Source organism: Artemia franciscana, chromosome 5 (assembly GCF_032884065.1).
Source record: "Artemia franciscana chromosome 5, ASM3288406v1, whole genome shotgun sequence".
NCBI classification, from domain to species: Eukaryota; Metazoa; Arthropoda; class Branchiopoda; order Anostraca; family Artemiidae; genus Artemia; species Artemia franciscana.
This window is the reverse complement of record NC_088867.1, coordinates 17,276,355-17,300,624: the sequence shown is the minus strand read 5'-3', so window position 1 is coordinate 17,300,624 and position 24,270 is coordinate 17,276,355. Positions and strand designations below refer to the sequence as shown.

General features: G+C 36.0%; 1 protein-coding gene across 1 annotated transcript in view; it reads right to left on the bottom strand.

The window, feature by feature from the left end:
- Positions 1–24,270, bottom strand: part of LOC136027041 (bumetanide-sensitive sodium-(potassium)-chloride cotransporter-like) — a 99,650-nt gene that overhangs the window by 27,921 nt on the left and 47,459 nt on the right. Inside the window, exons 12-14 of the mRNA XM_065703963.1 lie at positions 13,978–14,189; positions 9,735–9,976; positions 747–904 (exon numbers count right to left, since the gene is read on the bottom strand). Of these exons, the coding sequence (XP_065560035.1) occupies positions 747–904; positions 9,735–9,976; positions 13,978–14,189 (612 nt within the window). The remainder of the gene's footprint in view (positions 1–746; positions 905–9,734; positions 9,977–13,977; positions 14,190–24,270) is intronic.

The window sequence follows — 24,270 nt, the reverse complement described above, 5'->3', positions numbered from 1 at the left end:
ATAAATTCCCACTTCATATGTCTCTAACTCTAAAAAGAATCCGATTCATCTTTCTCAAACTTTGATAAAAATCTTATTCACCTATTTCAGACTTTAGTATATCACTTGTGACCTGGTAGAAGTGGTTGTGTCTGAGTGAATCTTGTTGAATTCCATGGTTTTCTATTCTTTGGGAAAATATTATGTTAGTGGCTTTTGAAGAATTCTCACTCATCAAATAAAAGATCCCCCCTTAACAATTCCCCTACATTTTGGAGGGGTAACATATGCTAGAGAATAAAGACCACCGTTAATCATAAAGAGGTCGTAATCATAATAAAGAATAAAAACCACCGTTAATAAGAGGTCAGCAAACTACTGAAGAAACCCAATATATGAATCATGTTGCAGCATATGCTGCAACATAGCGAGAAATCAATTAGGGATCTATTTTTGTTTGGATACAGTTTCTAATTTCAATGAACGAGTCCGATTCTTTTGTTTTAAACCCGTTTTTTTCCTGATTATCAAATAACCAGAGGTAGATTTAAAAAATAAAATGTATGCTATTTTTTACATATGTATTCAGCTGGCTCTTTTATTCTCCTCTCAATCTAAGGCGAGAGTGGGATAAAAAGAAACACGCACAATTGTTTTTGTTTATACTTTTTATTCCTCGGAGTTGAATCTTATACCTATTTTATCAGTTTTTCTTCTTTCAGTCCATTTTTCCAGTCCTAAATTAAAATAAACGAAAACGAAACTACCTTGTGTACCAAATTTAGGCATTTCTCCGTTTTCTAACACCCTTGGTGATCCAACTGACTTGCCAACAACGCCATCTAGGAATCTGATATAATCAGAGAAATCCAACCCTTGTGGTGCCCGTAGAATGGCTACTGCAGCTCCTTGGCTAAACGCAGCACTAAAATAATAAAAGTTTTTTTGTTATTTTTAGCCTATGACTGTATTTAAAACTCCTTTCTACTTCCTTTCTATTGAGACAATAATCCATAGAAACCCTAGAGCGAACAAAAACAGTATCCCTATATTTAAAGGGACCCCCCCAAAAACAAAAATACATGTGAAGATTTAGCACTAATGAATGCAGTATAAAACTATTGAGACATTCTTGTCCTTAACTTCAACAAAAAACAATAATGTTTTTTTCAGTAGGACTTTTATTCCATTTGCAATTTCTTGTGATGTTACTTTTCTCAAGTCTTGCACTTTTTAATTTCTTGACGTAGTGAGACAATGTTATTATTTGATAGCTGATACTCAGCTTTATACCTGTCCATCTAATGAATTAAGTGTTTGAAATATTGTTTGCAATTTCTATATTGAAGAAGGAGTCAGCAAAGTTTGGAAAACGTGAAACAATGGGAAAATATTCCTATTCATCAAAGGTCTAGCTAATATCAGAGATCTGACTCAGAGGATAGATAAATATGAAATGCGAAACAAATAAATTCAACAATATAAGGAGCTTATCCATTCGCTTCAAGATACAGCTATAGAAATGTGGGAAATCGCATTTATCACATGGAAATTAAACTTTAGTTTGTGTGAGTTTCACCTCAGACATTTTCTTAGCATGTATTCATGTTTCCAAAAGTAAATTTGATCGTTATTTTATCTCGTCTTGATTTGACGGTCCTCAAAAGGGCGAGTGCGTGCTGGTAGAGTTTGCAGCAGTTCTGCCCCTATTTACACTCAAATATTAATAGTTTAAGTTTATAAAATATCAATTTGTTCATTTAAAGTTCCTAATGTTTAAAATAACAAAACTGAACAACTATTTGTTTTATTCATAGCTTTCTAGGACTCTGTAACTTTGTATTCTCTCTATTATTGAGAGTTTTTTCACCCACAAGATTGACCAAAAAATTGAATTTTTGTTAATTCTAGACCTCACAAGCTTCATATAAATTTTAAAAAGACAATTTCTGTCATCCTGAAAAACTGTCTGATTAGTTAAATGTAATATTAATACAAAATAAATGTTTACTTTATAAGTGAACAATAATTGTGTATTTATGTACATTCCCGAAAATAGCTTCGTATTTTTTGGGGGAATTGGTATCTTGAGATATTCTCGCGTAAAAAAAAAAACGATCTAGATAGGTTAGAAGTCTGAGATAGATTAGAAGTCTAGATAGGTTAGAAGTGTCATCTTATAATGACGTCATATACAAAGCTTTATATACTTATATCTTGTGAATATACATCAATCTTCGCTGTCCCATTGTCTGTGCATATAAATAGATTGTCAGGCTTACCGACTCTTGAACATGCAACATATAATTGTCCAGGGGAAAAACAATCCGTATTCAGATCAATACCTCATTATTCTAATGATTGCCCTTGAGTTTTGCTGATGGTGATTGCTAATCGAGCATTCCCTGTGTCCCGGTCGTCATTTATATATCCCCCCTGTGCTCCCCGGCGTGTGTCCCTGTGTCCTGGTTGTCATTTATATTCCCTGTGTTCCGTCGTTATTTGTGTCCCGGTGTCCCAATATGTAATTTCTCTTTGAGTGTCCCGGTCGTCATTTATGTTCCCTCTGTCCTGGTGTCCCGGTCGTCATTTGTGTCCCGGTGTCCCGGTCTGTAATTTCGTCAGTTGACAAACATGACGTTTGTCTACAAACAACTTCATGATGGCATAATGCTCAATCCTTATAATGACGTCAGTCGACTCGAAAAACATGACCTCAGTCGACAGTCGACAAATAATAATAAATAATAATAATTTATTTATAACCCACAAAGTACATTAAACTGTGGAGTAAACACACAAAAAAAGAAAAAACAAGACAAAAAACATAACAACATAAATAACATAGCAGCATAACGACATACAACATAAATAAATTACCTTCAATAAAAAAATGGCCAAAGAGGGTCAAAAACATCGACCATTTGCCGAGTTTTAAAACATATATCTTTAGATAGATGTTTCAGTCGCGAGTGCGCATCAACGATGTCAAATTTAGAGACGACTGTATGATTCCGATACCACCGAGGCAGACGCACCAAATACTTGCAATACTTAAAATATCCTGAGCGTATTTTCTTTGTATCCTTCTTGTGAAGGAGGAAATCAAAACCAGAAAGATAAAAAACAGCAGGGGCACAAAAACTAGAATAAAGACGGCATAGTCCATTTCGGTTATACCGACCACGATTTGGTGAACTTTTCGCGTATCCAACCCGCATACTTTTCAGCACGCTGGACGTAATAGCGGAGTAAGCAGACGAAAGTGACGTGGAAAAAGAGAGACCCAACCATTTAATACTTGCCGAGCATGGTATAGTTGAAGAACCCAAGCAAAGAGGTGATGCTGGTGGAGGACTCCCAAAACACAAAAACTCACATTTGGAGGCATTAACTGAAAGGCCGACTGTGGATAGTGCGGCTGAAAGCCGGTAGAAGTTGGTAATTAGACTATTTTTTGTCCGGCTAAGAAGCAGAACATCATCAGCATATGCAACGTGACTAATGCCTAAATTATCATTGTAAAAAATTGACGGTTGAGGACGTTGGAGACACGAAGCTAAAACACTTTTAAAAATGATCGGGGATAACACGGCACCTTGCCTAACGCCTTTTTTAACAGGAATATACTCCCCTACCGCACCACTCCACTTCACCCTAACTGAAGAATTAGCATACCAATACTTAAGCACGGAAACAATAGAAAGGTTAACACCCGAGGCTGCTAGAGAAAACAAAGCATTTGTATGAATTACCTTATCAAAAGCACTAGATATGTCAACAGTCAAACAATACAGGGGACTTTTTTGAGCAACAGCTTGTTTCATTAGCCGACCCACAATATGGTGTGCTTAAAAACAGCCCATACCTTTTCTAAAACCAAGCTGGAGGGGTGTAAAATTGCACTTGGAGTTAATGGCCGGTAGCAGTACATATTCAAATAGCTTACTAACAAAACAAGACACAGTGATAGGACGATAATTAGAGCAAGCACTGGGGTCCTTACCCCTCTTGACTATGGGAGATATACAACCGGACAAAAAACTATCTGGCACAACGGACTGTGCCAAACACATCTGAAACAATAATTGCAAATGCTTCAGCAGTTCAGGACAATCATAAGCAAAAAACTTGAAGCAAAGACCATCACTATCGAGAGACTCAGACTTATTCACTTGCATAAGAGCTCGGAGTATAACACCAGATTCCACCGATAACACTTGAGATCGGTTGATACGAATTGGGAGGATTGAGTTTACAAGCTTTGTAAAATGATTTTGGAGATTAATATTGAACGAAAGAAAAATATTTTTATAATGAGAAACGAAGTCACATAGCCGAAGAGACGAATTAATTGGAGGTGAACACTTAGCAGTGTTTATAACACGATCCCAGGATTTCTTGTCACAAGGACCATCCCAGGCATTCAGTCTCGCTCTACGCAGGGAATATTTGTACTCTCATTTGGTTTTCTGTTTTATTTGATGTACTGAACCAGAAGAAGGACGATTACAGGCTATCCACATACGGAGCCAGAACTTAGCTTTTTGTTTAGCTATCTTCACTTTAGGATCAACTTTCCGAAAGGGATTGCGAATACCCGTTCGCACGCACTCGGAGGGTACAGCTGTATTAGCGGCAGACTTTAGACAGAACACTATTTGCTGATGATACGAGTTGATATCTATCCGCGTTGAATTTGTAGATACAGATGTTTGCAATAAGTGGAAAGGCACTTTAATAGATGATAATAACAATACATAAAGTGGAACATTGGTATTTTCCCAATTTAACTTTGAGAACCACTTGGGAGAGTTACGCTGCACAGAGGTCGCCATGGAGCAAGATAGTTGGCATGTGACTGGTAAATGATCATCGTCGATTTTAGAGTTGTCCACTTGAACTATTGATGAAAGTAGAGTTGAATCTGACACAATTCCATGATCAAGGTTGAAAGTAAGACCACCAAGATTTTGAATATAAGTAAATAGAAGATCTTTATCAGCAAGATGGTTATCCTCCGGGTAGTGAAGCGAGGAAGATTTCAGATCGGTCAGAATTGGATAATAAGTCAGTGTTCATGTCGCCAGCGAGAGCCCATTTGGTATTTTGTTTTGAAAGGTCGCTAAGTAGTGTTCGTAGGCGATTACATGCTTGTGAAAAACTAGACAATGACTGCACAGTCTTTTTATTACAGGGGAAATAAATGTTTATAAATGCGGTATCACCACATTTTATCGCTAAGATGTTAGCGTCACTTTGCAATAATATCGGCTGAGTCTTGTGTCTGAAATAGATGGCCAGACCTCCTGATGGTCTTCCACGGGTTTTTTGGGTGGCTCTCAAGAAGGTATGATGGGTCTGAGAACGCTTTAGGCTATCAACATTCACTTCAGAGAGAAGGTGCTCCTGTAGAAACACAATATCATTTTCCAGTAGCTCACTTATCAGTAGATCCTTGCCTTTTGTACCATTAATATTAAGGGAAACAAAGCTAAACGGAGTTTGAGCATTCATTTATTAGCGTTGTTGAGAGCCGATCGGAGAACTTGGCATTTCAGGCTAAAATTTACGTGTTCCATAGTGCAATTTGCACATTTTGGTGAGGCTTGGCAAGGGTTTTCCTTGAAATTCACATGAGGGCCAGAACATCTGGAACACTTGGGATGTGCTGGTGAGCTGGGACAAGCTCCAATCAGGTGATCAGTACTTTGACAGCGAAAGCATCGACGCGGAATGGATTGAAAGGGCTTAGCGCGAAAAATTTCATATTCAATACGGATTCCTGACTCCAGAACCGCATTCAGAGCGGTTTTGTCGACGAACTCGAGGCGAAAAGTACGAGAGTCGCCGATTTGACTAGCACTAATAAGTCCTTCCACTGAGGCCTCCAAATCAGCTCTTGAATAATTATGGGGTATATACCGGACCACAGCTAAAGGCTTTTTATCAATCACTCTGGCTCCAACGTTAGGGATGGAGCTAGTAACAGCTTCAGCAAGCGAGTCGGCTGAGCGCTTATCGCGTACCATCACAACCCAGCTTTTGCTATGTGGCTTATATTTTAGACTTATGATTCCGTCGTGATCATCCAACGTTTCGAGCTTCTTCATGCGAAGGATAGGGTCGCTGAGCTCCGGGGGTGGGTTTTTTACAACGACAGCGTAGGACGGTTTTTTCGTATTTTGAGTAGGGGCTACAAGCTTAGACTGTCCCTCTGTAACCTTGGACGCAATATCACGCAGCTGTCCAAGGCAAGAATTCACCTTGGCACTGAGGGTACTGAAGGCATCGACAGGGATCATTGGCACTTCGCTCGGACATTTGATAACAAAGTCTGGAAGCTTTATGTTCTGGGAATCGCACTTTACAAGCGAAGAAATAATGTCCGAAGCACAGTTTAATGCAGCATTGGCTCCTACGCGCCTCGATGGGACTTCATTCGGAAAAAGATTTAAAAAAGCAATTTACGGGTCTCCCCAAGAGAAGAAGACTCGAAGAAATCGGCCAAGTACTCTTTTATTGTATCGGGCGAAACTCCTTTAACAAGATTTTTCTGTACAAAGCACAGGATAGGATTGTAGAAAAGTTCATTTTCGCACCAATTACCGATTCCCATTTTCTCTAGATTGAAGGTTCACTTGCGAGAGAAGTAAGGGAAGCGTTGGAGGCTGCCTACCTTGTCCCCGCAATTTAAGGGGCAAGCCCGGCGGGTACCACGGCTCTTGCAAACAGCTCTCCCCCACCCTTCTGCTTACTTTTCTCCTCTCACCTTTATCGTAACGCAATCGTCTATAATATCGGAAATTATAATTATTTTCGCAACTGCTTAATCCTGACCTATATCAAATATAGTTCATGAAAAAATCGATAAGAGAAATCACTGTTCCCAAGGAAATTTTCACTCAAGTCTGAAAATAATCCGCTTATTTATAATTCTTTGGACACTGAATTAATTATTATGAAAATATTGGCTATATGTCAGGTAGAGACGATAATCCTGTACCAAATATTAGTGATAGGTTCAATCCTATATATGTATATATATATATATATATATATATATATATATATATATATATATATATATATATATATATATATATATATATATATACATAGATCATGTATGTTATAAACAAGATTATTGTGTTTCCAACGCATCAATTATTTATACTATCTTTATGTGTGAGCTATAATTTTGCACTTTTTCTTGAAAAAAGCTCCGTATTTTTCCGAGAAAGTTGGTATCTTGGGATATTCTCGGATAAAAAAAAAACGCCCAAAAAATGAAAAAAAGGCCCAAAAAATGAAAATTTGTTATTGCAGTTACTATAAATGCTGATTCTTTCGAACCAACGCGTAAAATATCAAACATGATAAGATGTGAAAATCGACAACCTGGACCATAAATTGTGACAATACTAATACGACAGCTAAAGCACTGGTCACTACTAAATTGTCTGAAGTAATCAAAATCCAAAAACATATCAAAAAAGAAAATGAAGAGCAAAGATACGGGCGGTTAGAAGATATGTGTAAACGACAATTAGACTGTAACAAAAATGAAATGGAGATCAAAGAAACACTCGGTTAGAAGAAAAGCGGTGGCGTGTTAAAAGTGAAAATGAAGAGCAAAGAAACACACGGTCAGAAGACATGTGACACCGAGCGTGTGAGCGAGTCAAAAACAAATCGAAGAGCAAATACACACGCAGTTAGAAGAACAGCGACAGCGTGTCAAAAATGAAAATGAAGAGCAGACATGGGTGGTTAGAAGATATGCAACACCGAGCATGTGAGCAAGTCAAAAATGAAAATGATAGCGATGATAATTTGATTTAGGATTTTGACATAGATAAGGTAATCAATGCCTACGATACCTTTGTTAAAAACCAAACGTTTTGCGATACTTATTTCATACTGACGAAAGACAAGTCGAGGTAAAACGAACTAAAAAATTTAAAATGATGGCGATGATTATTAGGTTTTAGATTTTGACATGGATAAGGTCATCAATGCCTACGGTACCTTTTAAAATCAAAAACCTGGACTAGATAAATAGTTGGAAGAAAAAGAAGTTTCTGTCCCAGCACGTGAACAATTAAAAGAAACAAAGGTTCGGGAATATGGCTTTAACAATGACAAAAGACGAGCTGTTAAGCAAAGGAAGAAGTTTTTGTCCCAAAAATTGAACAACTAAAAGGAACTAAGGTTTGGAGATATGTCTTGCATAATGACAAAAGACAAGCCGAGGCAAAAGAAGAAGTTTCTGTCCACTATCTGAACAATTAAAAAAACAAAGGTTCTGTTATATGTCCTTCGTAATGACAAAAGATAAGCTGAGGCAAAAGGTCCAATAAAAACCGTAATTTTACAAAGGCGCTACTTCTAATTTAAGGTTCACTTAGACCTGATGACATCATGACAAGGCTCAAATTGTCGGTCCAGTTGGTGGACTTTAGCATTTCCTAATATCATCTCTTTGTTCACACGTAGTCAAAGCAAGTTATTTTTATTAATATCAGTTTTAAGGCCTATTCTTCCACCCTGAATTCTCACAACCATCAGAATCTCATCCGTTTTGCTAACATTTTTATCTAGTACACTTAAATCATTTGCATAGTGCAAGTCTAGGAGAGTGTTACCTTCCCAGTCAATATTATGTTTTTCCATGGCCCTTATTGAGTTCCTTAGGACAAAACTGATAGAAATAGACAATGTAAATGGAGATGGAACATAACTATGCTTAGCTGCTGATTTCCCACCGAATCAAATCATAGTCCGCATATCAGCAATATTAACCTCATGCATAGAACTTATCACTTTAACGTCTTATGTGATACACGATAAAAGCGTATAAGTTTCACTTTGTTTGGCAGATTCGTGTAGATTAAAATTGTTTTGTGTTTGTTTTATGACTTAACCACGCATTTATATAAATTATATACAGCAGTTTTGAAATGTTCATAATACGGTAACCTTGATTCCAGTATATCAAAGAGAGAGACACAGATTTAAAAGTAAATTTCACCAGAAAACCTTTAAAATTATCGACAAGTGGTATGAATTTCATAGTGTTCTATTTTTTATCTTTCACGCTTTCAATTTTTATTTCTTATGCATAAATATTCGGCCCATTTATTGAGTCTCCAATTTCTTCTTTGTAAGTAGATGTGTACACGACATCAAGTCTGTAGCTGTATATCTTTGGTCATAGTTAAAATCTTGTACAATTTTCTTGGGACTTAAGGTCTATGGTCATTTTCAGGAATTCCATATGTGGGAGCATCAGTGGCCAAAGAATTTATATCTCGGCTCTGTTTCTGCAACGAAATGGATCCCTTCAAAACTTTGGAACAGCAAAAAACCAGTTCTCCTGGGTAATCGTAGGAATCAAGATTGTATAAATTTTTGAGTTCTTAATTCCGGTTTTGAAATATATATTCATCCTAACATTCTTTTGCCAAAAGAAAATTATTTATTCTTAGCTACCCATTGCAGTACATTTTGCAATTAATTTGAGAAATAGGTCATACCTATTTCTCCGTTCGGTAGCGAACCGATTCTAATCATTTTGGCAATTCAGCAGTTGGTAATTAATCCTATAATTTCTATGTTGGTTAAATGTAATTGGTTCAATACTTTGACTAAGCAGGATAAACTCTAATGTCAACGAGACTTCAGATTTCCACAATATTATAAAACATAAAATAAAACAAAGAAAAATAAAAAGTCGACTACAAGAGACTTACTGTATCCCTTCAAAATATTCACTGAGTTCATTCGGATCTCGAGTAGCCCAACCTGCCATAAAGCCCATCATCACAATATTTGGCTTCATTTTGCCCAATCCACTTGATTGAATCAGTACACCAACTCCATTGCTTAGCTCTGAACTGTCCAAAAGAGTGTAGAAAGATTTGATCTTGTGTGCTTTTAGCCAGCTGTACGCACTGCGTGCTATGGCCTCTCTTTGACGGTGGTTGTATGTTTCCTGTTCAATGAGAAACAAAAAGTTGAGAACTATGTTTCAAGGGAATTTCCTATATCCTAATTCCTTGAGATAGAGATATAAATCTCTAATTCAAGTGATATAGATCACTTGAACATGGTAGTGATTGGTATATTCACACGCATCAATCTAAGAAAACCAAAACTTCAGGTTCGGACGAGGGGAAAATTTTGAAAGGAACAAAATTCTTCTTGATAGCCAACCAAATCCATTGCCTAGCTCTCAACTATCCATATAAAGAACAAAGAGAGAAAACTCAGTGAATAAAACAGATAAAACGAGGCTTCGACCAGTATCGAAAAGACAAAAAACCAAAACGACGCAGATATTTCACCTAGATAAACACGAGGCGTCTTCAGCGTAAACCAAACAAAGTTAAAAACTAAAATAAACTTAAGACATACAAAAAAACACCACCAATATTAAACTACGATTGTCGCAACAGACCACTTGGGTTACTGTTACTAATAGAGTTGTATCGATGAAAGCACCAAAGTAACTGGATAAAAATTATATAAAATGGAAATTAAGTTAATTTTTCTATTGTGAAATAATCCTGTTGTTTGCTATTACTGACCCAACTCTCCTTGGTCTTGTCTTTAATCTCGTCGCTAAATGACTTGAAAAATCTGAATACCCTTGTTAAAAACTGGTTTATTTTTCGGAATTATGTTAAAAATTGGATCAATATTTAAATTTCATGTATCCCCATTTCTTAATGGCATGACTCTGTAAGCTTAGCCAGAGTCGACCCAGCTCTGGAGAAATCTGGAGTACCTGGAGAAATCTGGGGAAAGTAAACAGGAAGGGTGTGCGAAAGCACAGGATGGCTGGCCCCCAACCCCCCATTGCACTTCCTGGCTGAAGGGCCAAGAAACGGAGATCAGCACCGCCGGTAGGGACTGTAAAGTCTAATGCCGTATCCTTTACCATAACCATTTCTTAAAATGTTAGCAAATATGTTTTTTTTTAATTTCAATGGCTTCCCTCGCCCATTGAGTATAACTTCTGCTATTAGAAATGGCACTGGCATCTTCAAATTTTACCTGATAATCAGGGTTGAAGAAAATGTGCTCAACCAACACCGAAACAAAAGTTTCAGGAGGCTTGCTTAATTTTAGAGCTTTTTCTATTCAGTTACGATGTTCAATAAATCTTTTAACAAATTATCGGTGAGTTCTGTCAATGTAAAACTTCCCACAAGAACAAAGAATACTATAAACCCCAATAACCAAATTGCCCCGAGTCATATCCTTTCCAGAATTAAGGAAACTTCTTAAAGGTCTTATTGACTGAAAACATGCATTAATATTATATTTCTGTAAAACTTGTTTGAGTTTTTCCCCCAAACCCGGCCCCTATGGTAAAGACATAAAATTTTTTTTACATATTCAATTCTGAAGACTGTGAAACTGCAGTTACCTTAATATTTGCAAATTCATTTATATATTAAATTCATAATCAATAAATTCAGTAAAGTCATTTACACAGTAAATTGATTTACACAGTAACCAATCTCATAATAACCTCAACATCCAAACTTGCTATGGTTACATCCTGTAATAAATCCAAATATTTTTGTAAGTTAATGCTTAATATATATTTGCATCTTTTTGCATTACAATTAGAATACATTGAAACAACATCAAAACTGCAGAGAATTTCTCCAATTTCCCATTTCCCTAATTTGGAAACAGGTGACGGAAAATTTCATACAATAGAGTGTCATTTTTTGTGTTGTCGTTTTCAATTTTGCTCTTATTAAAAGTGTTGAGTCTCTTTACAATTTCGGTTCTAAGTTCCTGAGAAACCAAACCTTATCAATAGAAGCCATAATGCCTGCTTCTACCTTAGAATTTATTTTTGGGATGTTTTTATATAGGATTTATAATAATTATGTTTTATTTGCTTTTGTGTATTTCCTGCAATTAAGAATCTGCCTTCAAAACTTCTTACTAGCCAACAGAAGGCAGTTTTGTCAAAAGGTTCTAAGTTGTGTTTTCCAACATCTATTTCGTATTCAAAATTTCTGAGGTAGAAGAAGGCATTATGGCTTCTATTGATAAGGTTGGGGCTCCTCAGGAACTTAGAGTCGAGATTTATAAAACTTTTAATAAGACAAAATTGAAAACGATAACACGAAAATTGACGTTAAGATACTTTTTCAATTAAAAGAGGATTAAGAGGTTATTATCACTAGAGTAGATAAAGGCAACACTATTGTAATTATAGACAGTTGTGATTATGAACGTCAGATGAAAGCTATTAATTCTGATACCTCTATTTATAAAAAAACGATTTTGATCATACGGACTAATATATTAAGTCAACAAGGAAACCCATTGAATGCACTGAAACGGAATTACACATAATTCCGCAATTTTACCCAAGAGGCTGTTCCGCGCCCAAAATTCACGGTTTACTCAAAATACACAAAACTGGAGACTCCCTCCGTCACATTGTACTAACTTTTCTATCGCCTGTTTTCAAATTAGGAAAATGGTTATCTGTGGCACTTCGTCCTCTTTTAGGAACACAAAAATCATATTTAAAAAACTCCGTGGATCTCACTAATAAGTTGAAAGTTTTTACATTGGAAGAAAATTCAATTGTCGTCAGTTTCGACATTGTTTCAGTGTATTCTAATTGTAACGTAAAGAGATAGTAAATTACAAAACCATTTTGATTTATTACAGGATGTATCCATAGCAAGTTCGGATGGTGAGGTTATTATGAAATTAGTTATTCTGGTAAATGAATTTTCGTTTTATTTTGGCTTCAGGAGATATTTTTCAAGCAGGTATTTGCTTTGCCTATGGGAGTGGCACTTAGTCCTTTGTTGGCAAACCTTTGTACGGATTATATTGAAACATCCGCAATAAGTCATTTTAAGTTTTCTTCTTGTTACTGGAGTAGATTCTTTCCCTATGGGAGCGGCATGTCCTTTGTTGGCAAACATTTGCACAGATTATATTGAAACGTCCGTTATAAGTAGTTTTAAGTTTTCTTCTTGTTTCCGGAGCAGATTCATGGATGACGTAGAACAAAATTGGTATCAATGGTATCAAACACCGAGTTATTTGAATTGTGATAAAAACAGGACATAATTAATTTAGGAAAGTAAAAGACATCAAAGCATTTTGCTGCTAACAAATAGGTTTAAACAATTTTTATGGCATACTAGGTAGAAATAAATTAAAATTTAAAAAAGACTCTTCAAAGTGTTTTAAATAGCCTAAATAATACAGCAAACCACAAAAAAGACGATTTTCATAATTGAATTCCAACCTTGCTAACATGTCCACATAACATAAAGCCCTGTTTTTTTGCAGATTAAATTTACAAAGTCTACCAACAGGGTTCTTGATGCAGGTTGACCGGTTAAAACCAAGATCTGGGGGCATATATACATATATTTATATACATGTATACATGTATATTCAACTAAATATAATAGCTAAAACTATAACTATAAATATTTATATGTGTATGTTTAACTAGATATAACAACAACAATTATAATTATGTTTTGTTTATATATGTATATACATGAAGTTCTAACTATGTATAATAACTAAAACTATAATTACATATGTTTATATATGTATCAATAAGTATTTATATATTTTTTAACAGGATGGGTACCAGGATGGGTATGTTTTTGTACCAGTTTTGAAGAAGAAACAAAGGTAGCTGTCCAATGTAGAAAAGGGGCAAGGAATATGGATGTATACAATCTAAGCTTCTTCAGAAAGACGGCATGAGACATTATTTCGCGAAGAAAGGGGTGGGCCTTAAAATGTTTGAGTGGACATATTTTATTTACAAAAATTTTACATTTCGGGTGAAATACGTATTTTACGGTAATCTTAAGGTACATTTCTGGATATCTCTAGTATGTAGTATTTTAATGAAAGTGATGTAGGACAGGATGTTCAGCTTTCAAATTTATAAATAGAAAATATCAAAGTTAAAACTCGAACCTTGCTAACATGTCCACATAGCATAAAGCCCTGTTTTTTGCAGATTAGATTTGCAAAATCTACCAATGGGGTTCTAGATGCAGGGTGGCCAGTCAATACCAAGATCTGGGGACGATAATTCTTCACATGCTCTTCTAAGTTTAACAGCTGATAAACTGAATCCACAGTAGACTTGTATGTCTGAGCCTGGGTGCTTGAGCCCCAGGTAACCTCTAAATCGAAAAGTTATTATTATTAAATTATATTACTAAACATTATATTTATATATATAAATAAGTTATTTGTTTGTGTGTATGTCTGTCTGTCGACTGGCGTCGTGTTTGTCCGCATATGACGTCTGAATTATTTTATCATATACCAATTCAAAAACAAATGTATTCAAGCCGAAGTAGCTGAGTTGGTAAAGCGTTATGTTCCAGGTTCTAGGTCCGAGAGGTTTCAGGTTTGATCCTTGGCTTTAGCATTAATATAAAAGAAGAAAAAAAAACTAAAAAAGGTAAAAACTTAAAAAAAACTAAAAAGAAAATACTAAAAAAAACTAAAAAGCTAAAAAACTAAAAAAAACATTGTATCCTTCTTCTGAATATGTGTCTAGTGTTACTTTCGATATCTTTCTATATATGTGTACTTTCTATATATGTATACTTTCTATATATGTGTCTAGTACTACTTTCTATATCTTTCTATATATGTGTACTTTCTATATATGTATACTTTCTATATATGTGTCTAGTGCTACTTTCTATTAAAGATTTATTTAATTTGTTTTATCAATGTTTAGCGCTTTTTTAATGCATTCAATAAAGAAAAAATACTTTTGATTTATACTTTTAGACGGGTAAAATAGATAATTTCTCCTTAAATTTTTATGTTCCTTATGTATTAAACTGGTTTGTTTTGACTTATAAGAAATAGTTTCTATAAAAGAGTTTTGAATATGAATGGTCTAATGTTTTTTCTCCGTGTTCAGCCATGAAAGATACATCATCCTGGGTGCTTAAGCCTCAGTTAACCTCTAAATCGAAAAATTATTGTTATTAAAAGTATTAAGAGATGATTTTTTTTTAATTTCCTTTACCCACGTTCCTTTTTATTTATTCTTACCTTCTTCTAAGAGATCGGAGAAGATTTCCACGATTGTGATCTAATAGTTTGAACGATCTTTGACCCTATAGTAATCAACTATAATAAAATTCAAAAAAAAATCTTTTCAGTGGCCACGTAATAAATTCAAAACATAGATCTTTTGTTGCATTGTCAATGAAAAATTAAGCAGGGTCCTTGGTAATCCTTAAACTGAGAATAGAATAAAAATATTTTTTCTAGAATAATTCTTAAATAATTTATTTTTTATATATTCTCCACTCACAACATAAGCATGCTAAATTTGGGTAAGCAGTTTTGTGACATGTCTAAAAGACATTCCGTAAATTTTATGATAAAGGTGTCAAAACCACTAAGATTCAAAATAAAGCCAAAACTCCTACTTGCAAGCATTAAAAACATGATTTAAGAGATGTTCTGATTTTTTCTTTACCTACAATAAAGACCAAGATTATCATTATGTTAAAAATGGGGATAAGATAACTCATGAATTCAGAAGCACCACTTGAGTACCTTAGTTATTCGTCATTATAGCCCTCGTGTTCGGATGGAATTATGTGAAGCATGTACCAAGCTATCCTACTTTCAAGTCATGGGCAAAGAGGGTTTTATCTCAAAAGTATTTTTTCTGAACAGCCTACTCTGCATTGTCAATGTATTCACATTATTGCTTTTCAGTTTTTGTTTTTCCTTTTATAGCGTTTGAACAGTTTTGTATGATCGATTGTCATTGAATGACTTTCGATGCTTCATTGTCTTTCTCAGTAGGTAAAATGCGAATGTTATTGTTTTTACTTTCTACTTGTATCTGCCCTGTTCAAACAAGGAATCTTAAAAAAAACAAAACAAAATGTTTCGATTATAAACTATATAAAACATTTAAGCTTGCAATGTAAACTTCTCCATAAAAATCTTGTACTGGGCCTCTTTGAGGTCTGTGTTGCAGCGCTGTCAAAGACGGCTTGGGGAAAATGAATGAGAGGCTTTATTTTCTAGCGAAACAATTAAATTTGTTTCCTTCGGCTATTAAATCAACTTTATTTTTCACAGAGTATCTCAATAGATTAAACAGGTTATTGTGATTGCAATCACAGTAAAACCGGATGTTTCGATACCTAGGTGCAACTTTAGAGGATCTAAATTTCGAGAGCAGCATTCTACTTTTTGGACCAGAAAAATTCCAGAGTACCTAAAATTTGGCTATATTTACAATAATTCATCCAAAAACAGGCTTTGAGATTGAAATCAAAGTAAAACTGGGTGTTTCGATACCTAGGTGCAACGTTAGAGGATCTAAATTTCGAGAGCAGCATGCTACTTTTTGGACCAGAAAAATTCCAGAGTACCTAAAATTTGGCTATATTTACAATAATTCATCCAAAAACAGGCTTTGAGATTGAAATCAAAGTGAAACTGGGTGTTTCGATACCTAGGTGCAACGTTAGAGGATCTAAATTTCGAGAGCAGCATGCTACTTTTTGGACCAGAAAAATTCCAGAGTACCTAAAATTTGGCTATATTTACAATAATTCATCCAAAAACAGGCTTTGAGATTGAAATCAAAGTCAAACTGTGTGCTTCGATACCTAGGTGCAACGTGAGAGGATCTAAATTTCGATATCAGCTTGCTACTTTTGGAACGAGACAAATTCCAGAGTACCTAAAATTTGGCTATATTTACAATAATTCATCCAAAAACAGGCTTTGAGATTGAAATCAAAGTGAAACTGGGTGTTTCGATACCTAGGTGCAACGTTAGAGGATCTAAATTTCGAGAGCAGCATGCTACTTTTTGGACCAGAAAAATTCCAGAGTACCTAAAATTTGGCTATATTTACAATAATTCATCCAAAAACAGGCTTTGAGATTGAAATCAAAGTGAAACTGGGTGTTTCGATACCTAGGTGCAACGTTAGAGGATCTAAATTTCGAGAGCAGCATGCTACTTTTTGGACCAGAAAAATTCCAGAGTACCTAAAATTTGGCTATATTTACAATAATTCATCCAAAAACAGGCTTTGAGATTGAAATCAAAGTGAAACTGGGTGTTTCGATACCTAGGTGCAACGTTAGAGGATCTAAATTTCGAGAGCAGCATGCTACTTTTGGAACGAGACAAATTCCAGAGTACCTAAAATTTGTGTAATATTTACAAAAATTTGTCCAAAAACAGATTTTGAGATTGAAATCAAAGTGAAACTGGGTGTTTCGATACCTAGGTGCAACGTTAGAGGATCTAAATTTCGAGAGCAGCATGCTACTTTTGGAACGAGACAAATTCCAGAGTACCTAAAATTTGTGTAATATTTACAAAAATTTGTCCAAAAACAGATTTTAGATTGAAATAAAAGTCAAACTGTGTGTTTCGATACCTAGGTGCAACGTGAGAGGATCTAAATTTCGATATCAGCTTGCTACTTTTGGAACGAGACAAATTCCAGAGTACCTAAAATTTGTGTAATATTTACAAAAATTTGTCCAAAAACAGATTTTAGATTGAAATAAAAGTCAAACTGGGTGTTTTGATACCTAGGTACAACGTCATAGGATCTAAATTTCGAGAGCAGCATGCTACTTTTTGGACCAGAAAAATTTCAGAGTACCTAAAATTTGGCTATATTTACAATAATTCATCCAAAAACAGGCTTTGAGATTGAAATCAAAGTGAAACTGGGTGTTTCGATACCTAGGTGCGACGTCATAGGACGTTGCAACTAGTTGGGACCATAGAAATTTAGAGTACCTAAAATTTGACTACATCTATCTATCTGTATAGATAAAAATAAGTTGTTTGTGTGGCGATTGAAGTCATGTTTGTGTGTCGACTGACGTCATGTTTGTCGACTGACGGTATTGTAAGGATAAGGATTGAACATTATACTGTCATGAATTTGTTTGTCGACTGACGTCAACTGGGACACAGGGAATATAAATGACGACCGGGACACTCAAAGAGAAATTACAGACAGGGACACCGGGACAGAGGGAATATAAATGACGACCGGGACGAAGCGCCCCTGAGTTTACAATAATTCTTCCAAAAAAAGGTCTTAGGATTGAAATCAAATTCAAACTGGGTGTTTTGATACCTAGGTACGACGTTATAGGATTCGAGAGCAGCATGCTACTTTTGGGACCAGAAAAATTCCAGAGTACCTAAAATTTGGCTATATTTACAATAATTCATCCAAAAACAGGCTTTGAGATTGAAATCAAAGTAAAACTGGGTGTTTCGATACCTAGGTGCAACGTTAGAGGATCTAAATTTCGAGAGCAGCATGCTACTTTTGGGACCAGAAAAATTCCAGAGTACCTAAAATTTGGCTATATTTACAATAATTCATTCGAAAACAGGTTTTGGGATTGAAATCAAAGTAAAACTGGGTGTTTCGATACCTAGGCGCAACGTTATAGGATCTAAATTTCGAGAGCAGCTTGCTACTTTTGGGACCAGAGAAATTCCAGAGTACCTAAAATTTGACTATATTTACAATAATTCACCCGAAAACAAGTTTTGGGATGTCTGACCCTGTGTACTTGAGTACCAGTTAACCTCGTAATTGAGAAACTATTATCAGTGTTGAATTTATACGCAATAAAAATGAAGGTACTTGATATAAAACCTTAATAAATAAATTTTTTCGAACTTGGCAAAATTCTTTTGATAGAAGTCAATTATTAAGACTGATACATTTATGCCACGGCTAGATTAAATAATTCATAGAATAAGCGTTAATTGTTAAGGACCATTTATTTCAATAAAATAGCAAAAAGAGTATTATATAATAATAACAGTCCTATATCACTGCTTGATTCATTAGTTTAGGAGCATTATTTTCTACGTCGTCACTCGGCTAAGTGGTTACTTAAGTCGTCCAGGCTAAGCGGTTGGGGTGCTGTTTTGGGAATCCTTTGTCCGAGGGGCACGGGTTCGATCCCTGCCGTGGCCGGTTATTTGGTTTGAGACGGAGGTCAGTGGACCCAGCTTGAAATGGGTTCCTGGAGATATCTGGGGAAGGTCAGCAGGAAGGGTGTGCGAAAGCATAGGATGGGTTGTCCCCAGCCCCCATTTTTGATCAGCACCGCCGGTTTGGACCTTGAGGGTCTAGTGCTGTCATACTTACTGCTACTACTTACTATATCACTGCATATAACCAATCCATCCCTTAAGCTTTTCCATAATACAAAATTGTTTGTACAGAAAATAAATCAAAAATGTAAATTTTTTGACTTGATTAAGATGAATTTTTAGCTCTAAAAGAAACCAAAATAAACCAGGCAGATGGGAAATTGGCATAAAATTATCTCAGTTGTAAACGATATGCAACTCTGATCCCAAAGAGAGACCAAAGCCATCAGAGGGATCACAGTAGTAAAGATGTGTGTCACTTCCTATGATAAATTTGCCAGGAGGGTCACTGTTCTTGATAGAGCAAACCACTATGATAGACACAAAGTTTATTCCCATGGCAGCTTTGACAGGCCAAACACGGCTCTGGCAGTGACTCTGAATTTAGAAAAGGTTTTTAATAGAGCATGCATGCTCATAGAATTTTGGACTTTTTTTTTAGCTTTCTGTGTGTTAAGTATAAGCATTGCTTAAACTTAAGCTTAAATCTTAGCTTAACAATTAATAGTTGTATGTTGGTGGATTTCAATATGACAGCTAAGTTGGTGAATTGCCTAGCAAAGTTCAAAAAGTTGAACGTTAAATTTTTATCTATTCCGTTAGGTATTAATTTACTGCAATAATATTGATCAATGGATCGAAAATAACGATAATAATAGCATTAATAAGAGTAAACAAAACTGAAAAGGTAATGTTGGTTAAGAAAATAAATGATCAAGTGAAAAATTTTATCAGACTGCACACAGGGAAAGGTGGGAAGTCAAGCTCTTCATATCTATAAACAGCTGAAGTTCTCCGTTAGAAATGGTGAAAAAATCAGCCCAAAGTACACTTTGAAGAATAAAACACTTGGTGGTTTATCAATTTGGTCAAATCTTAAGTGAATGAAAAATATCCTAGTTCTTATGTACCTTCTCTTGTTTGGAGCTATTTCCACTCACCATTCTATTGTTCTTCCAAAATTTTATATTACATGCATCAAACATTATTTGCTTGCCTCAGTTTACCCTAATTATAAGAACTTTTGGAGAATATGTTACAGCAGAGATAATCAACCTATCTAATTTGCCAATGTCCATTGTATATGTGGTATTCTGTAACATGTGTTAAATAGCTTCATTTAGTGTCCCACGGAAATAGCTGCCTCAGTTAGAGGGAGGTGTAAAGGGTTATAATTTTCCACTTGGCTCACTTGCTCAAGTTTTCCACCTATATTTTGAAGAATACTTTTTTGATGTTTTCAATAAGGCAAAGTCCTTTGATTTGGTATTTTCATGGAAGGAATAGAGAAAAAACAGCAAAATCCCCACTCCCCAGATTCAACAAGAGCTAAGAGGTCATATGGCACTTGTGACGAGGCGAGAAGAGCTAAGTGCCAAGAGATCATATGGTATGAGCTCTAACGAAATTCTATGAATGAATAAATTGGTTTAAAAAGGAAAATAAGAGGCTTAATGCCGGTTAAGATTTAAAATAAGAGCTCTGAGTCACAAAGTCCTTCTAAATATCAAAATTCATTAAGATCCGATCACCCACTCGTAAGTTATAAATACCTAATTTTTTCTAATTTTTCCTCTGCCTTTTGCCCCCCCCCCCCCAGATGGTCGAATCTGGGAAAACGACTTTATCAAGTCAAATTGTGCAGCTCCCTGACACGCCTACCGATTCTCATCGCCCTAGCACGTCCAGAAGCACCGAACTCGCCAAATCACTGAACCCCTCCCCCAAACTCCCCCAAAGAGAGCGAATCCAGTACGATTCTGTCAATCACGTATCAAAGACATTTGTTTATTCTATCCACCAAGCTTCATCCCAATTCCTCTACTCCAAGTGTTTTTCCAAGATTCCCCCCTCCAACTCCCCCCAATGTCTAAAGATCTGGTCGGGATTTGAAATAAGAGCTCTGGGACATGGATTCCTTCTAAAAATCAAATTTCATTACGATCCGATCATCTATTCGTAAGATAAAACTACCCCAATTTTCACGTTTTCCAAGAATTCCGGTTTCCCTCTCCAACTCCCCCAAATGTCACAGGATCTGGTCGGAATTTGAAATTAGAACTTTAAAGCACAAGATCCTTCTAAATATCAAATTTCACTAAGATCTGGTCACCCTTTCCTAAGTTACAAATACCTCAATTTTCAAAATTACCCCCCCCCCCCAATTCCACCAAAGAGAGCAGATCCGGTCCGGTTATGTCAGTCACGTATCTTAGACAGGTTTCTATTCTTCTCATCCAGGTCCATCGTGATCTCACCGTTTTAAGTATTTTCTAAGATTTCCGGTCCCCAAACTGCCCCCCCCCCAATTACGCTTGATCCGGTTGAGATTTAAAATAAGAGATCTGAGTTACGAGGTCCTTCTAAATATGAAGTTTCATGAAGATCCGATCACTCCTTCTTAAGTTAAAAATACGTCATTTTTCTTATTTTTCAGAATTACCCCCCCCCCCCCCAATTGAGCGGATCCGTTCCAATTATGTAAATCACGTATGCAAGACTTCTGCTTATTTTTACAACCAAGTTTCATTCCAATCCCTCCAATCTAAGCGTTTTCCATCATTTTTGGTTTCCCCACCCCAAACTTCCCCCAATGTCACCAGATCCGGTCAGGATTTAAAATAAGAGCTTTGAGTCACGATATCCTTCTAAATATCAAATTTCATGGAGATCCGTTCGTAAGTTACAAATACCTCATTTTTTCTAATTTTTCAGAATTACCTCCCCCCCCCCAAATACCCCAAAGAGAGTGGATCCGTTCTGGTTATGTCAATCATGTATCAAGGACTCGTTATGTTTTTTTCCCACCAAGTTTCATCCTGATCCCTCCACTCTAAGTGTTTTCCAAGTTTTAGGTTTCCCCCTCCCAACTCCCCCCAATGTCACCAGATCCGGTTGGATTTAAAATAAGAGCTCTGAGCCACGATATCCTTCTAAATATCAAATTTCATTGGGATCCGATCACCCGTTCGTAAGTTAAAAATACCTCATTTTTTTAATTTTTCAGAAATACCCCCCCCCCCCAACTACCCCAAAGAGAATGGATCCGTTCCGTTAATGTCAATCATCTATCTAGGACTTGTGTTTATTTTGCCCACCATGTTTCATCCCGATCCCTCCACTCTAAGTGTTTTCTAAGTTTTAGGTTTGCCCCTCCCAACTCCCCGCCCCCGTCACCAGATCCGGTCAGGATTTAAAATAAGAGCTCTAAGACACGATATCCTTCTAAACATCAAGTTTCATTGAGATCTGATCACCCTTTCGTAAGTTGTAAATGCCTCATTTTTTCTAATTTTTAAGAATTACTCCCCCCCCCCCAACTACCCCAAAGAGAGCGAATCAGTTCCGATAATGTCAATCATATATCTGGGACTTGCGCTTATTTTTCCCATCAAGTTTCATCCTGATCCCTCCACTCGAAGTGTTTTCCAAGATTTTAGGTTCCCCCTCCAACTCCCCCCAGTGTCATCAGATCCGGTCGGGATTTAAAATAAGAGCTTTGAGACACAATATCATTCCAAACATCAAATTTCATTAAGATTCAATCACCCACTCATAAGTTAAAAATACTTCATTTTTTCTATTTTTTCCGAATTACCCCCCCCCCCCACTCTCCCCCCAGATGGTCAAATCGGGAAAACAACTATTTCTAATTTAATTTGGTCCGGTCCCTGATACGCTTGCCAAATTTCATCGTTTTAGCTTACCTGGAAGTGCCTAAAGTAGCAAAACCAGGACTTTAGGTTTTCCCCCTCCAACTCCCCCAATGTCATCAGATCCGATCGGGATTTAAAATTAGAGCTCTGAGACACAATATCATTCCAAACATTAAATTTCATTAAGATCCAATCACCCACTCATAAGTTAAAAATACTTCATTTTTTTATTTTTTGCCCCATTCCCCCCAGATGGTCAAATTGGGAAAAAGACTATTTCTAATTTAATCTGGTTCAGTTCCTGATACGCGTGCCAAATTTCATCGTCCTAGTTTACCTGGAAGTGCCTAAAGTAGCAAAACCGGGACCGACAGACCAACAGACAGACAGACAGACCGACAGAATTGGCGATTGCTATACGTCACTTGGGTAATACCAACTTGGTATCTTAGCTCTTCTTGCCTCGTCACAAGTGACATATGAGCTATTAGCTCTTGTTATGTGTAAAAACTTATCAAATTGCACCTACAGTTTATGCAGATTTCCTGAAGATTCAGACTGAAAATGTTGCATTCAGATAGATGGTATTTGTGTCATGAAAAAAATATTTCACACCCTTCTTCATGATACAGTGTCTACATAGCTGATATATAGATCCAATCTTTATTTATATCTAAGAATCAGCTTCTTTCTTCTAAAAAAAAATCTGATAATGACCTCTTAATGGGGAATTGGTGGTGTTCAACTAAAGCTGTGACTCACAAGAGATTTTATGGACAAAAATTCAAGATAAAATCCTCATTATGTCTGAACTGCCAAAGTCTGCCTCTGGATTTAGAGTAAACTCACATATAGCTCCATGTCCTATTTTTGGATGTGAAATAAGGTAATTGTTTATGACAGAAAAATTACAGTATGATTATCACTCAGTTTAATTTTATTTAAAAGTTATATAATATTTTTTTATTATTATTTCACAGTTCACTGGTCGTCAGTGAGCTAAAATCACTTTTTTGGTGCTAAATGTTGCCTAAATATTGTAGTCCATTAGTGTTTAATTTTTGTCATCTTGTCAACTCTTGGATGGTGGAAAAAATCCATCAAGATAGGTTTTTGGGATCCGTCTGTCCGTCCGTCCGTCTGGGCAATGGATAGCAAAATGAAGAGAACCACCAGTTGGATTTGGATTAAAATTGAACTATAGGTGCCCAAGACCATGAGACACATTAAATTTGAAGATGAAGACCCTAGCTCAAATAGGAGGAGGGGGAGGGGCTTTAAGTGGCACAAAAGTTATTTTCCGTTTAACTCAGTTTAACTTGCGAATGAAGTAATGGATCTCAATGAAAGATAAGCCAAAGATGACAAATGCCATAAGACACATGGTACTTGTAGATGAAAACC